This window comes from Propithecus coquereli, unplaced genomic scaffold, assembly GCF_000956105.1.
Source record: "Propithecus coquereli isolate 6110/MARCELLA unplaced genomic scaffold, Pcoq_1.0 Scaffold97, whole genome shotgun sequence".
In the NCBI taxonomy this organism is placed as follows: domain Eukaryota; kingdom Metazoa; phylum Chordata; class Mammalia; order Primates; family Indriidae; genus Propithecus; species Propithecus coquereli.
The window spans coordinates 3,396,759-3,413,292 of NW_012156062.1; the positions used below are offsets into that span (position 1 = coordinate 3,396,759).

Genomic DNA, 16,534 nt, shown 5'->3' on the forward strand with positions numbered 1-16,534 from the left:
AATACTGCAAACTGCTTTGGGCTCTGATACCTATCATTCTAGCTATGGTTCATGGGGAAATAAGGCTAGACACCCTTGCATTTCTCAAACTTTTCATAAACTATATTTTATCAAAATTTAAAACTTGTGATTCAAAAGACACCACCAAGAAAGTGAAAAGACAACCCATGTAATAGAGAAAATATTTGCAAATCATACATGATGAGACATATCTAGAATATTATATATTCTAGAACATACACAACTCAATATTAAAATGATAATTCAACTAAAAAATAGGCAAAGGATTTGAACAGGCATTTCTCCAAAGAAAATATACAAATGGCTAAGGAATCTAAAAGGTATTTTTCCAAAGAAGATTATCAAATGGCCAATAACACATAAAAAGATGATGAACATTATTACTCATCAGGGAAATGCAAATCAAAACCACAATGAGATACTACTTCACATCCACTAGTATGGCTATAATCAAAAGAAAAATAGTATTTAGTGTTGATGAACATTTAGAGAAATTGGAACCCTCACACACTTCTGGTGGGAATGTAAAATGGTACAGCCGCTTTGGAAAGCAGTCTGGAAGTTCCTCAAAAGGGAACATAGTTAGCATAGGACCCAGGAATTCCACTACAAACCCAAGAGAAATGAAAACATGTATCCATAAACTTGTACACAACTGTTCTTACAAATATTATTCCTAATAGTCAAAAAGTGGAAACAACCCGAATGTCCAACTGATGAGTGAATTAAAAATATGGTGTATGTATATATACAATGGACTATTATTTGCCAATAAAAAGGGATGAAGTACTGATACATGCTACAACATGAACAAATTTTGAAAACATGCCAAATGAAAAAAGCCAGTCATAAAAGGTCACATATTATATCATGATTCCATTTATATGAAATTTCCACAATAGTTGAATCCACAGAAATAAAAACCGTTAAGTGGCTGTCAGAGGCTGGAAAGAGGGAAGACTGGGGAGTACCTGCTAATGGGTAAGGGATTTCTTTCTGGACGATGAAAATGTTCTGAAATTAGTGGTGGTGATTGTATCACTCAGTGAATATACTAAAAACCACTGCACCGGCTACTTTAAAATAGTGAATTTTATTAGCATGAATTATATGCTAAAAATCTCATAAAAATATGAAAGTTAAAAATTGGCTAGTTGAAATATGTTTGGGAAATTATTTAAATAAATAAGCATTTATTTAACTCTATTATCTATAGAGTGGAGAGCAGCAATAGTATTCATTACACAAAAATGATACTTAGCCCTACAAATTTTATATTTGATCTTAGAAAGCAATTTGAGATACACAGACATATACAGCAACTTAATTCCTTCTCTCCCCAAAGGCCATCAGCTGCCTCCTCAAAGCTTAAGCTCTATTATCAGTGGTTGAGTAGGCAGTTGGGCAGTGAGGGAGGTCAAAGCCTGGTCATCAGTTAATCCATCACTGAATAATCAAGTGTTGTAAATGCAGATTAACAAACAAACAAAAAAAGAAAAAACAGTTAATACTTCTTTGGGTTGACCTGACCTATCTAGTGCTCTTAAAGCACACCACTCCAAAGAATTTAATACAACTAAACTTGTATTACATCTCTATAAATTAAAATTTGGGAAAGAAGTTGAAGAGATCACAATACTATTAAAAGCACGGCCAGATTTTAAATTAGTTCTGGATATTTTATACATTGTCCATTTCTCTCTTTCTTGACTTAATTTAGAATACAAAATCAGTAAATGCTAGTAAAACACATTATGTAATAGCACTTTTTTCTGCTTCACATTCATCAGAACTACAACATGTATCTTCTAACAGCACTAATGATATGGTATTTCTAAGGATTCCCACGTTTTTCTTGAATTTATACATCTTAATATCTTTCCAAAGTCTCTTAATATTTTAAAATGGTACTTTCATCCCAAGAAGTCAAACAAATTTGCAGTTTATTCTTTTAAAAATGAAGTCAAAGCTGACATATCTATGAGAGAGTGCAAAACAAATGAAAAGAAATAATACTACAAAAACTGGGGCCACAAATTCAAATACCTGTATGATACTGGTTATGTAAATGAGTGGATCAAGTCAAGTGTGATGCAATAAAAAGTGGTTGAGGAACTGTGGCAAAAATGACAGCATGCTAGTCTGAAGGGAGCAGCCAACTGGCTGCCAAGGGATGTGGACCTAGTATTGCCAGATCTCATTTTTATCAAAGATCCAGAAATCTGGCTTTTTATGTGAACTCTGAGGGCCAAATGTTATGTATGCATGCATGTTTGTGTATTTAGACAAGGTTATTTATTTATTTATTTAGATAGGGTCACACTGTCACCCAGACTGGAGTGTGGTGGCATCATCACAGCACACTGCAACCTCAAACTCCTGTGCTCCTGTGAGGCAGTTCTCCTGCTGAGACTACAGGCAAGGCTTGGCTAATTTTTCTTTTTTTCCTTAAGAGGGGGTCTTACTCTTGCTCAGTCTGGCCTCAAGCAATCCTCTCACCTCAGCCTCCCAAAGTGCTAGGATTTACAGGCATGAGCCACCGGGACTAAATGTTATCATAAACAATTTATAGTCCCCTTTCTGATTACTTCTAGATTGTGTTAAAGGCTACATTTTCAGGTTGGTCCTTCCACAATAGGTACTACATTAAGTGGCATATCAAATAAATTTTAGTTTTGATGTATTTATTTAGCACAGGAAACATTTTCAAGCAATTGTACGGATTAAAAAATACTGCAAACTGATTTGGGCTCTGATACCTATCATTCTAGCTATGGTTCATGGGGAAATAAGGCTAGACACCCTTGCATTTCTCAAACTTTTCCAATTAAGTATCTCAAGGGCAGATACTGCATAGACCCTGCCTCCCAACCTGAGGGCAGAGTGTCTAGGAAGATATTTAAAATATATATATATATTTTTAACCAACACTCCATACAAATTTTGGCTTCTACTCCATATCATATTCATGATTATTTTAATACAAAAGTTGCTTTACTGTTTCCCTCGTAAAATTTATCATGTTAGTTTTGTGGCTTCACATATTCCGTAGCACAATGCTCCCTAACTCGAGGGCACAGGTCACCTGTTTGAGAAGGAAGGAGTCAGAATTTCATCCACTAAACCATTCCTGGAAGCCAAAGTCCTTCTTGATACATGTGGGTTTTAAGGAGTAAAATATAAATATACTCATAATGACTACAATATTCTGTTACAGCCTGTTGAATGAGAACGATTTAGTGAAAACAGATATTTTTGGTTTAATTCATCGGCCAGTCTTACAACCATCCCCAATGTTTTTAGATTAATGTACTACACTTTTTTTCAAGCTCATTTTCCTTTGGGCATCGCATCCCCCTGCACCAATATATCATCCCCATGGACTACAGAACAGATCTTTCTCCTCTTCCCACGTTATTCCCTCTAGGATAAATTCGCCCAGGTCTCCCACAAAGATCCTTCTCCCCAAACCCCGGATCCGGGGCGACGCCTCTCCGCGCAGAAGCCGCGGGAGGAGGAGAAAGAGGAGGAGTAAAGCAGGCCCTCCCGACGCCGGCCTGTGGGAGGCTGAGCAAGTAGGAGCAGGAGCGGTACCGGGCTCGGAAAGGCCCCACCCTCAGGAGCGGTCGGGCCAGGCCCAGCGAGGATGTCCCCACAGCGACGCTGGTTCCGCCACCCAGCGTGGGCAGGGCGTAGAAGCGCAGCGGGGGAGAACGATGGTTTCGCGGTGTTTGCCCGGGCCTCAGCCACCGGGACGCGGGCAGAGAGACATGGAGGACCGGTCGCACCGTGAGCTGCTCAGACAGCACAAAGGGCCCGCAACCGGCCTCCCGCAATTTCCTCACCTGTGCCTCGCAGCCAACCCGGCAGCGCCGCCAGGAGAAGCCCTGCACAGCGCTGGGACGCTACAAGACGCGGTGGCCTGACGGGCGGCAACAGCTCCAGCTCCAGCTTCACTGCTGCGGGGACTTCCAGGTTCGGTTCCCGGGAACGAGTCCCGCCCCTTTCCTCTTGCCCCGCCCTCCCCCAGAGTGGCGAGGATCCCGGATGTTACCTCTTTCGGCGCTCTAGATCCCCGCCCTTTCTTCTCAGGCTCCCGCCCTTCCGAATCGCTACGGGTCCTGCAAGGCCTAGGAAGAGTTTCGACGTCTCCTGGGTGGCTAGAGCGTCCTCCCGCGCTCCGTCGCGTTGCAGGTGACGGCGCCCGGAGGCTGTCGGGAAGTAGGCGGGTGACGTGGGGTTGACGAGCGCGGCGGCGGGTTTGCCGAGATCTGTGGTCGGCCGCAGCCGGTGCGGGGGGCGGCCGAGACCGAGAGGTGGAGAGGGGCGGTGTGTGGCCAGGGCCATGACGGGCAATGCCGGGGAGTGGTGCCTCATGGAAAGCGACCCCGGGGTCTTCACCGAGCTCATTAAAGGATTCGGTGAGAACCAAGGGGACTGTCCTGGGCCGAGGGTCACGGGAGGAGGCCCAAGCTGGGCATGGAGTGGTTCCCTGCAGCCACCGCCGCCCCGCGTCTGAAGAGAGGTGACTTCAGGAACCTGGAGTCAAGGCAGGGGAAATGTAGGTCTTCCGTCCCCTCCTCAGCCCGTGGCAGTCACGTTTCCACGTAGTTTTGAGAGCCACGCCACGAGGACGAGGATCGTGTCTGTCTTCTGCCCCGCTGTATCATCAGGTCTTAGCACCCAAATACTATAATTGACTTGAGGGCTTTCCCTCCCCGATCCCTTATGCATATATTTTCCTTTCCACTGCCGCTTTTCTGCGGAGCGCTCCCTGTCGCGGGCTAGTGGGGTCAGGTGCATCGCTCGGGCCATTAGTCCGCGGGAGAAGCCGGCTTGGGGTGTGCCTGCTCTCAAGGATGGGGCGTGTAAGGCCCCAGCCGCCAAGGAACTCGAGATTCTAGTTACTCAAAGCAGAACAACTTGAATGTGTGACTAGCTCTTCGGGACAGGACGTCCGCGCGCGCTGACTGGTTCAGCTCTGCTCAGTTCTGGCTTCCGGTGAAGTGAGTTTCCTTGAGCTAGCTCTATACTAGAGGCCACATGCTTACCTCGTAATTTCTCTCTGGCTATATTTATTGCCTTCTATTGTAAATAATCAACACATTTGACTTTTTATCCTTCCCAATTTCTCTTGTTCCCAGCCTCTTCTTTGGGCAGCAAGTTTCTTCTTATCTGTTCCATTTCCCAACTATTATTAATTCTAGCTATTATGTTAAAACTTGTACTCGAGATAACAAATGTTGATATAGGTATTGAATATTTGGAATATCATTTATCAAGCATATATTATTGTTCATCTACTATATCTTAGGCAGAGTGGTAATGATTGGCAATTTTTAATGTGAATAAACCATGACTGCTGTTCTGAAAAACTCACAGACTATAATATGGTATGTTAATTGCTGTGTTAGAGTATGTACAAAATGTTGTAAGAACACAGATTGTGGAAGAACATAGGGCAGAAGGAAAAGCATGACGTCAGTGGTGTTAAAGTATATGGTTTAGGCAACAGCTAGCAGAATGACTAACACATAACGTAACAGATTGGAGGAGTGTATTTGGATCTGAAGCTGAAAAGATAATAAGATTGTATGCCATGTTGTATAGTTTGGATTGCCCTGTAGTAATTGGGGACTTAACTGTCAAAGATATTTGAATGCTTCAATGACATTACTTTCATAGTTAAGATTTACTATGCTTGTAGTGGGCAGGGTGGATTGGAATGAAGTGAGAGAAGCTAGAAGTCTCTTAAAATGGTTAGAGTCTGAGGTGATTGACTTCACATAAAGTAGTGGTTTAGAGAGGAGGCGGTAGATTCAATCATTTTGCTGAATTTAAATCAACAGTTGCATGCGGAAATGTCTGCCCCTCATTCCTTTGGGAGCAGAAATACATCCATAACATGCTACATTAAAAAAGGAGTTCTCAGGGCTGCCAACCTTACAGTAGAGGTTGAGTAGTAGTATATTACTCTTACATAAAAGAAAAAAAGTCATCAGGACTGCTGACTGAGTGGATGTGGGGAAAAAGAGACAAAAATGACTCCATGATTTCTAGCTTGGGTGGCTGGTGAAGTACAATTACAAGTGAAGAGCTAGCTTGTTCAGTTTTGGATATACACTGAGTCCGAGATGTCTGCAGGTTTAGCAGTAAATTTTACCTTAAGAACCTTAACTATTATGACATGTTAAAGTTAACTTTCAGAAATATTGTACTAGGTAACTTTATTTTAAAATTAATTCAGTCCATTAACAGCTACTGCTTCAATTTCATATGTGCAGAAAACTTGTAATTGAAAATTATATAAATAAAGTCAAGCATCAAAAATGGCATATAAATGTACCTTATGCATCTGCACATTTGAAAAATAAAGCAATAACTGTTAACAAATTGGCTTTATTACCAGAAGAACTTTGCAAAAAGTTAAGCGATGGTAGTCTTATCAGATGCTTCAAAGAGAAAATCAGTTTATTCCAGTCATTTCCATCATTTCCATTTTTTCCATCTAATTCATGCATTCAAAAAAGCTTTTAGAAGTTGATTCTTTCAAAAGTATAGTATCTGTATGTGAGTGCTATTGTAAACTCGTTTTAAAAGTTCCATCATTGAGGGGAAATTATTCGTGGATGTAGTGAAGATATGAATACAAAGATTGATGGAATATAATATCATAGTAAAACAAAGCTTTTATTAAAGTAAGAAACTAATGGAGCAGAACTATACTTTTAATTGGTATGGTGCATACATAATACATAAACCTGCCAAAACAAACTATGATAGTTTACTAATAAAAATAGAAGCTATAAACATCTGCTTCCAGCCAAGATAGAGTAATGGAAACTGGATTTACCTTTCCTGTGATAAACCAGTGACTGCAGCTTTCATTTTAAGAAACTAGAAAATGAAGAGCACATTAAAACTAAAGTAAGCAGGTGAAAGGAAATAATAAAGATCAGAGTCGAAATTAGTGAAACAGAAGAGAAAAAAACAATGGAGAAAATAAATGAAACCAAAAACTGTTTCTTTGAGAAGATCAATAAAATTTGATAAACTTCTAGGTAGACCGATGAGAAAAGGAGGAGACATAAATTACCAGGAATGAGAGGGGTGAGATGAGTACGTATTCCACAAGTATTAAAAGGATAATAAGGGAATATTATGAATAACTTTATGACAAGAAATTGGAATTGTAGTTTAAAATCTTCCCACAGAAAAACTCTAGCCAAGATGATTTCACTGGTAAATTTTATCAAATATTTAAGGAATAATACTAATTCTATACAAATTCGTCCCAAAAAAACTGGAGAGGAAGGAATACTTCCTAACTCATTCTATGAGGGCCAACATTACTCTGACACCAAATCCAGCCAGACAAAGACATTACGAGAAAAGAAAACTGCAGACCTATATCCATTATTAACATAAATGTAAAAATTCTAAACAAAATTTTAGCAAATTGAATCCAAAAAAATAAAGGGATAATATATCATTACTACATGGGATTTATCCCAGGAATTCAGGGTTGGTTTCACATTAAAAAATTAATGTAACTCACCATATTAGTAAACCAAAAAGGAAAAATCATGATTATGTGCATAGAGAGATGCAAAATGCATTTGACAAAATCTAACATCTATTAAGAATTATGAAATGTTGGATTTTATCCTCCTTGCCAGTTAACAGCTTACCAGTTTCATAGATGTTACTAGACAACTTTTGGTTTAGAGATGAAGGATTTTATTACATGCGGTGTGGTAGGCAGCAAGAGATTACATTTGCACATTGGGTCCCTCGTCCTACAAGTCCATGGGGATGGAGGCAGAGTCAGGTGGAGGCTGTACACATAGTGAATGTGTATAATAAATGAGGAACTCTGAGCTTAGGGAACTTGTAATCTTATAAAGGGGCTGTTAGCAAACCTGCTAACCTTTGCTTCTAGGGAGATGTTCTCTTTATTATCTTGGACAGCAAATAAATCTTCCCTCTGCTCCAGAGAGAAATGCTTATCTCTATATTCGAAGTCTGTTTCCTATATGAACATCCTTGAAAAGATAGTCCAGGGCAAAGCTGGTAATCTCTCTCAGAAGACATGTAGAAACAGGAGAAACCCTTTGAGAATTGTATCCCCAAAATATCCACCCTTTCCACATGAAATATGCTATTCCCTCAGCCATTCTGATTAATCCGACCTGACCGACAGGGTTGGTACCAAATCTGTTTAATTTATCTCTGGTAGTGTTTACCTTAGAAAGCCAGGTGGCTTTTTAAAGTTTTTGCGTTGACCTTTCCTCTTGGCTCAAGCTGTTATCCAGGTACTGCAGGGTGTATTAGTGATTTTGCAGACTCCACCTTGGCATGCACAGAGGAAGTCTAGAATAATTCCATCATCTATAACAACTCTGACCCATAAGTTAAAGATTTGAATGACTTTGGGGTCCAAGGTGGTGTTTCCTTAATATGAAGGTGTATTATGATTGCTCCTAAGGTGAATTTCATCTTATTTTGAGGAGAGAGACAAGGAAATGCCGAGCTTTCACACAAGAAGTAGAAAATATATTCTTGGGGGTGCATATGGTGCCCCTGGAAGCAAGTGTTACAATTGTTGGAGCCCTGTAAATGAGACAGACTCAGTTTAGAGGCACAAGTTAACAGTGCCTCCAATTTAGGGCTCCCAGTTCTGTTCAAATAATTGAATCCTTGTTTTTGGAGACTGCTTGAGGACTGTCAGTCCAGTTTTTCCTATTTGGTCCCATCGCCACCCAAATGGGATTTATCTGTACCAAGGAATGACTGAGAATGGGGTTGGGGAAGACGCTTGGGCGTGTTTTTTTGTGGAAGGTGCAGAAGCTAGGATCCTCCCCATTGCTTCTGATGGACTTGTTAGTAAGATTAGGGGAATGACAAATTATTGCCAAAATTGTCTGTTGGAAGATAGCTTCCCTAGCAGTGGATTACATTTAAGGCACTCAGCAACAGTTTGGGAGAGCTCCACAGGAGTACTTTTCTTAGGGAGGAATGCTCCAGGTATGTTTTTAAGAAAATTATTTCCGAAATTAGTTTCTAAATAGAACTATTATAGACCTACCATATCAATGCGAATGTGTTAGTCAATCCATAAATATTTCAGAATGTTTTAATTTTAGCACCCTCTTTCACTTTGTAACAGTGTTCTGGTTTGGATGACAAGTCATATGATCATCATTTTTAAGACCAGTTCAATTATCCATTACAGTTTTTCTGACCAGCGCAGATAGTAATGTTCTTTCCTACCTCTGAACTTCTCGAGCATATCCCATGTACACTTCATATGTAATTTATGCATGTTGCACTGTCTTTGAATTGTATGTACTTGTTTCCTACTAGATTGTGAGGTTTTTAAGTATTGTGGCAATAGTTTATTAATTTCTGTCCTTGCCAGGGCCTAGTACCTTGATTGGCACACAAAAGATATTTGGTAAATACTAATATTTAATTAACTTTTAAAAACCTTCCCCCCTGCCCAACTTCTTATTTAATATATATTAGGGGAGTCTGTATTAAGTGATTCTTAGTGTTTAGTGTTTGATAACCTTATATACCTCATGAGAATTTTGTGGTTTAGATGAAGCAGGTAATATCCTTCTTTTATATATACATGAGGAAAGTGAGGCTCAAGGAAATTGTATTCTTTCTCAAGGTTAAGAACTTTGAGGCAGTTCTGAGATTAGAACCTAGGTCTCTTGAGTCGTTGCTTATTTCTTTCCATTATGCCATACTGTAGTAGATATTGAATATATAAGGAGCTAGGTGCTAATAGTTGCATACTCTATTTTCCTTACATAAAGAGGCGTGTATATGTTTAACATGAGATTATTTAAACAGCATCACCCCTTGAAATTCTAGCTGTGCAGAAGATTTTGGGGCACTTTTATTCAGTGTATTTTTGTTGTGGTGGTGGTGGTATGATATGTAGAATGTTTCAATGTTTGGCTTTTTTTTTTTTTTTTACACAGCTGATTTCCCATAAGAGTAACCAGTGTTAACAATTGCATTAGCATCCTTCCGTGCCCTTCTGACACTCACACAAGCATAGGTTCACATTTATGAGATTTTTTTCCAACTTGATATATGTGAATGTCCATTACTGTCAATCTGTTGCTAGACATTCAGGGGTTTTTTTCCCAGTTCTTCACAACAAAGCATGTAGTAACTCTCCTTGTACAATACTTTTAATACCATAGTGGACACTTAATAGATATTTGCTGAACAGAGCAAACTGAGGTACAGAATGGTATGAATGCCCAAAGTCACATTTTTGGTTGACTCAACTTTTTTTTTAAACCATTGGGTTTTGTAGGCAGCATAAAGGCGTCTCTAGCTCTCATTTAAAAATAATCTGGAATATTACAAAATGCCCACACTTTGGAACCAGATGTGGATTTTAATTAGTTTTCTGGCTCATACTAGCTATAGTGAATGTAGGCAAACCACCTAACATCCAAAGCCTCTTTCATTATCTTACCTTTTAGGGATTGGGGAAAATGCATTTAAAGCACTTTACATAGACATAAAAACATAAAAGACCCTGGTAAATATGGTTGTTTTTTGTATTGTGATGATAACTCTAGCTAACATATGGTGGACCCTTAGGGTGTGCTGGGCACTATGTTAAATATGTCTCATGCATTATCTCATTTATTCCTCACAACAACTCTATGAGTATGAGGAAGTTTGACCTCTCCATAGAGGTTAAATGATCATACAGCTAGTAAATAGAGGAGCCGGGATTCAAACTCTGGTAGTTTAGAGGCCAACTTCTTAACCACTACACTATTACTATGATACATGCTAGTAGAGCAGTGTTTCTCAGTTTTGGCACTGTTGACATTTTGGGCCAGATAATTTTTTTTTTTTTTTCTTTTTCTTTGAGACAGGGTGTCATTCTCTTGCTCAGGCTGGAATGTAGTGGCATCATCATAGCTCACTACAACCTCAAATTCCTGGGCTCAAGTGATCCTCCCACCTCAGTCTCCCAAGTAGCTGGGAATTCAGGCATGTACCAGATAATTCTTTGTTGTCAGGAGAAGTATTGTACAATGTAGGATGTTTATCTACATCCCTGGCCTCTACCCAATAGATGGCGGTAGCAAACTACCCCCACTCCAGTGACAATAAAAAATGTCTCTGACTTTGCCAAATGTTCGCTGCCGGGTACATTCACCATAGTTGAGAACAACTTTCCTAGAAGAGCATATTTGGGGAGGGAGAAGGGGAGGTGACTTTGAGGTAGTTAAAAATGTACAATTGTAATTTAGGAAAAGCATCAGAACCAAAGATGTGATTTGAAAGTCACTGTTAAGTGGTAGTTATTTACTTCTGCCCCCCAACCCACCCCGACCCCCAAAAGGTGAACAGTAAGAAAAAGGTTAAAGACAGCTGGGAAACTTAACAGGTGAGTAAGAAGAGTGAGTGAAGAGGAACCAGAGATTGAGAGAGACAGAAGAAACAGTCATAGGGTGGTGATTCAATGAAAACTAACTATTGAAACCTTTTGAAATTATGAAAGTAATATACTGCCATTGTAAATATTAATAATTGGGAAATTTTAAAGGAAATAATAGAATTTGACTGTGAGCTTTATCAGTTTTACCATTTTTATTTATCATTTCTTATTGCTACCAGTTGTGCATTTCGTTTGATTAATATTTAATAGGAAAGAAAAAATGAATTATTTTTTTCTGAAGAAGAAATAAAGAAGATAATTTCTTTGTCTTCTGACGATAATTTCTTATTTCAGGTTGCCGAGGAGCCCAAGTAGAAGAAATATGGAGTTTAGAGCCTGAGAATTTTGAAAAATTAAAGTGAGTGTAATTTTGGTTGTGTTAAAAATAATATGACTATACTTTAGCAAACTTTTAAAGGGTACTCTAATTTGTCTGTTTGTTTTACTTGGATTACCCTAGGCTGAATACATTATCTCCTTTAAGTCTCTTTTCAATCCTCTGAGATAGGTATTATTATTTTCATTTTATAACCAAGAACCTGAGGCTGATAGATGAATAAATTGCGGGGGATTCAAACCTGTCTCTGTAATTTCGTATCCACACAGTATTGATTGGTTGATTTTTTTCACAAAATTCACTTATCTATCAATAACATGGACATTTTAACATAAAAACCTGAATAATAAGTCAGTCTACAAAAGCATATTTAATAGAAAATATATCTGAATAGTAATTCATAACTTATCTACACATTATCACATTGCTTCTTGGGAAAGTTACAGTTCAAATTTCAAATGTTGATGCCAGGAAGAACCTTCCCCTGTCCCCATCTTTCTGACCAGAATCATCTCTCTGAGCTTCTTACTGCTGACCTCCATGTCCTCAAACACTGACACTGTATCTGCAAATGGAGGGCCATAGGAGTTTTCATTGGTGGAAGAGTTCTTGGAATTTTGGAATAGGGACAAGGAATAGGCTTTAGAAGGGAAAATGGGGACTTAGGGATATGACAACTGTTTTTAATAGTAAGGAGGAGGTAAGGTGGTTTGCTGCCTCCTACCTTCCTCTTCCCCTCAAAAAGAACAGTCACTTTAAATGGGATGAGATCAGTTTTGTCTGAGATCGGTGAAGGTTAATTAAAGATGCATCATTTGAACTGTCTTTAAAACGATAGGAAAGATTTTTTTTTTGAGTGGAAGGCAGTTGTGAAAGATAGACTGTAGGTAATCCTGAAGTAGTGATTTAATGTTTCATGGGCAACAACAGTTCCTTTAGGAAAGTGGATGACTTCATTATGTATGAGATGACAGCATCCATTCATATTGTAGTATAGAAGGATTGTGCATGAATCTAGTAATATAGGAAGGTAGCTTCCTATATTTAATACCAGTTATATATATACTATCAACCATTTATCTGTAAACATCCTACATGAACTTTATTGATATATCTTCGAATTCAGTCTAAGGTTAACAGCTTCTACATTTGCTATGTTCTAATTTTTTGTTTTTGAGTGAGGTGATATAAGGCAGAAATGAATAGTCCACAGATTTGAGAATAAACCTTTAATTATAATTTTATTGTAACTGATGTAATAAATTCTATTATATTATAAGGCAACATTTAGTGACTATGAATGGCAATATCAATCTTTAAAAATTTGCTCATATTTAATTAATTAATTTACTTCATTTGCATTGTATTTGTTAAATAAGTGACTAAAATTTCATATATTAACAACGTGTTATAAAAGAAGCAAGGTTTGGTGTCACTAATTTGTGTTTTATTTTGTAGGCCAGTTCATGGGTTAATTTTTCTTTTCAAGTGGCAGCCAGGAGAGGAACCAGCAGGCTCTGTGGTTCAGGACTCCAGACTTGACACAATATTTTTTGCCAAGCAGGTATGGTCCTTGAATACTCTGAAAAGTCTCAAGAGTAACCCTTTTTATAAACAGAACTCCAGTCTACTAGTGTGTGCCTCTAGTATAGCAATCCTCAGACTTGTTTGTCTCAGGACCCCTGTACACTCTTATAGATTATTGAGATTCCCCAAAGAGCTTTCGTTTATGGGATTATGGATCAATATATTAAAATTGAAACATTTAAAAATATTTATCAGTTGTGTTAAAAATAACAATAAACTCCTTACATGTTTACATATATAACATATTTTTAAATGACAACTAACTATTTTTACCAAAACAAAAAAATCAGAAGTGTATATTGTTTTACATTTTTGCAAATCTTTTTGATGTCTAGCTTAGTAGGACACAACTGGATTCTCCTATCCGTTACTTCATTCGGTCTGTTGCAGTGTTGTTGTTTTGTTTTGCTTTTGGTTGAAATATGTGAAGAAAATCCATTCTCACATGTATGTGTAGTTGGAAAGGGAGGAATATTATCTTTTCCTGATAAACGAGATATTGTTTGATACTATATCAAAACTTTAAAAGTCTTGCTTTCTTAAAGGTTAGTTGCAATGTGAAATTTGTACTTTGTAAAATCCTTTTGTTAAAATCCTTTGGATTATCTTGCCCTTCAAATGGGTCTTTTTTTCCTGCATAATTTTGTACCATTGTACATTGGTCATTTGGAAAACTTACCCATTTATGTACATCTTCAAAGTGTTGATACATTTGATATACTTTGACAATGATATGATTTGCCAGGAAGTCACATTTGTTAATATCATCTATGATATCATTAGAAAAGTTGTTAAGTATCAAGGAATTTTTAAGCTCACAGTGATGGATCCAAGTTTTATAAAGTTCTGATTTTTTACTTCAAAGTTCAAACTTTATTAATGACAACAAATATCATCAGGTGTTTTTTCCGAGGCCAGAGACTGATTTCACTCATTTTGAAGAAAATATCTGCCAGATACCCTTGTCTGGAAAACCATATTTGTCTGTCATTTCTTCTTTCAAGTAAAAATGGTGTTTCAAGAAAAAAGCTGCCAATTTAGCTCACAACTAAATTGCCCAAGTGCCTTTCTTTGAGATAACTAGCATGTTTTGGTATGCAACAGCAGTTCTTTATTATTCCTTCCTGTTTCATTTCACAGAATATTAAAGACTTGTACTTCAATGTAGAAATTTAATAAGAATAACTTTTACTGCTTTATCAAAGACAGTTTTCAGTAAAAACTGACTTTCTGTTTTATTTTCTTTTACTGTGTGTATGTCAGTGAAGTAGTTTAATGCCACTGTCTAGATTTGTGCTAAAATTCCAGCAGTTTTATATACTACTGCTTTTGTGCCAACTGCAGGTGGAAAAGCGGGAGAAGAGGCAAAACTTTCTTAGAACTGTAATGGAAACAATTTTGAGCTCACAGACCCTTTGAAAAGGATCTTAGGGATTCCTAGAGGTCCATGGACCACACTTGAGAACTATTTTTCTAGTGTATACGATGATTTGAAAAATAAAGTTTGTTTTTTTTTTTTTTGAGACAGTTTTTTTTTGTTGTTGTTTTTCTGTTGCCCTGGCTAGAGTGAGTGCCGTGGCGTCAGCCTAGCTCACAGCAACCTCAAACTCCTGGGCTCAAGCGAACCTCCTGCCTCAGCCTCCCAAGTAGCTGGGACTACAGGCATGCGCCACCATGCCCGGCTCATTTTTTCTATATAGTTTTAGTTGTCTGATTAATTTCTGTCTATTTTTAGTAGAGACGGGGTCTCGCTCTTGCTCAGGCTGGTCTTGAACTCCTGAGCTCAAACAATCTGCCCGCCTCGGCTTCCCAAAGTGCTGGGATTACAGGCGTGAGCCACCGCGCCCAGCCTGAAAAATAAAGTTTTGACTCATGTATTAGATGCCTCCATATATTTGGCTTGTTTGGAAAAGCTGAAAAAGAGAATGATTAATTTGATTAATTAGTTTGATTAATTAATTATTTTGATTAATGATTGAAATCCAAGCTAAATATGATTGTATCTGTTTTAAAATTACACTTAGTTCTGAGACCCAAAAAATTGCTTAGAATAATCTGGTTAACCTTTAGAAAGGTGGAAAAATAAAACTGCTTATTCTCACTATTGCCCTTGAGATAAAGCCTTTGCTATTCTACTAAGTAACTTGTTTTCCTTTTTTCTCTTATCGTATTGCTTCTTTCCATTTTCCCCTGATTTTTTTGAATTGAATGTTTTTAGAGAAATTAGAACTTTCTTGCTTTTACTTTAAGGAAAATATGGTTTTATTATTGTTTGGTTAAAAATATATCATTTGGTTTTTTTTTCTGATAGCAGAACTTACATTACAGAAATATATATATAGTGATGAAAGTGAATATCCTTGTAATCCCACAACCATCTCTACTAACCACTTGCAACAGTTTGAATTATTCATTTAATTGAGAAGTAGTTAATTGAGTACCTACTTTGTACAAAGCATTGTTTTAGGTAATAGATATATAATAGTTAACAAGACAGTCATGTTTTTTCTTATTAATAACAATTATAATGATAATAATATGAAGAGTAGTGGACATTTACCACTCTTATTATGTGCCAGATATTGTGTGTTGTGCTTTAGATATATTCTTTATTTAATCCTTGCAACAACCCCATGAGGTTCTTACCTTCATTTCATAGATGAAGAAATTGAGGCCTTGAAAAATTATTTGCCTGAGGTCACACAGATAATATGTGGTGGTCCAGAACCAAAACCCGGGTTTGTGATTCTACATGTCATACTACCTCCCACATTTTGTAATCATATGCTAATATATTCTCCTTATAATTTTTTTTACTAAACTTGGATTATTCAAAATATTGTATATCTTTTTTCACTTAATAAATTATTTGCCTGAGGTCACACAGATAATATGTGGTGGTCCAGAACCAAAACCCGGGTTTGTGATTCTACATGTCATACTACCTCCCACATTTTATAATCATATGCTAATATATTCTCCTTATAATTTTTTTTACTAAACTTGGATTATTCAAAATATTGTATATCTTTTTTCACTTAATAATAAAAGTTTGACTTTGTTTCATTTCAGTACACGTAACAGATACTAGTTAACATTTATCA

General features: G+C 37.6%; 2 protein-coding genes across 2 annotated transcripts in view; one reads left to right on the forward strand and one right to left on the reverse strand.

The window, feature by feature from the left end:
* The window catches only part of TROVE2 (TROVE domain family, member 2), a 21,348-nt gene extending 17,193 nt beyond the window's left edge, over window positions 1–4,155 (reverse strand). The window contains exon 1 of the mRNA XM_012665142.1: window positions 3,867–4,155. The gene's annotated coding sequence lies outside the window, so the exon portion shown is untranslated. The remainder of the gene's footprint in view (window positions 1–3,866) is intronic.
* Window positions 4,156–4,250: 95 nt separating this feature from the next.
* UCHL5 (ubiquitin carboxyl-terminal hydrolase L5) overlaps window positions 4,251–16,534 on the forward strand; it is a 129,403-nt gene continuing 117,119 nt past the window's right edge. Inside the window, exons 1-3 of the mRNA XM_012665134.1 lie at window positions 4,251–4,442; window positions 11,801–11,864; window positions 13,302–13,407. Of these exons, the coding sequence (XP_012520588.1) occupies window positions 4,367–4,442; window positions 11,801–11,864; window positions 13,302–13,407 (246 nt within the window). The 5' untranslated portion in view covers window positions 4,251–4,366. The remainder of the gene's footprint in view (window positions 4,443–11,800; window positions 11,865–13,301; window positions 13,408–16,534) is intronic.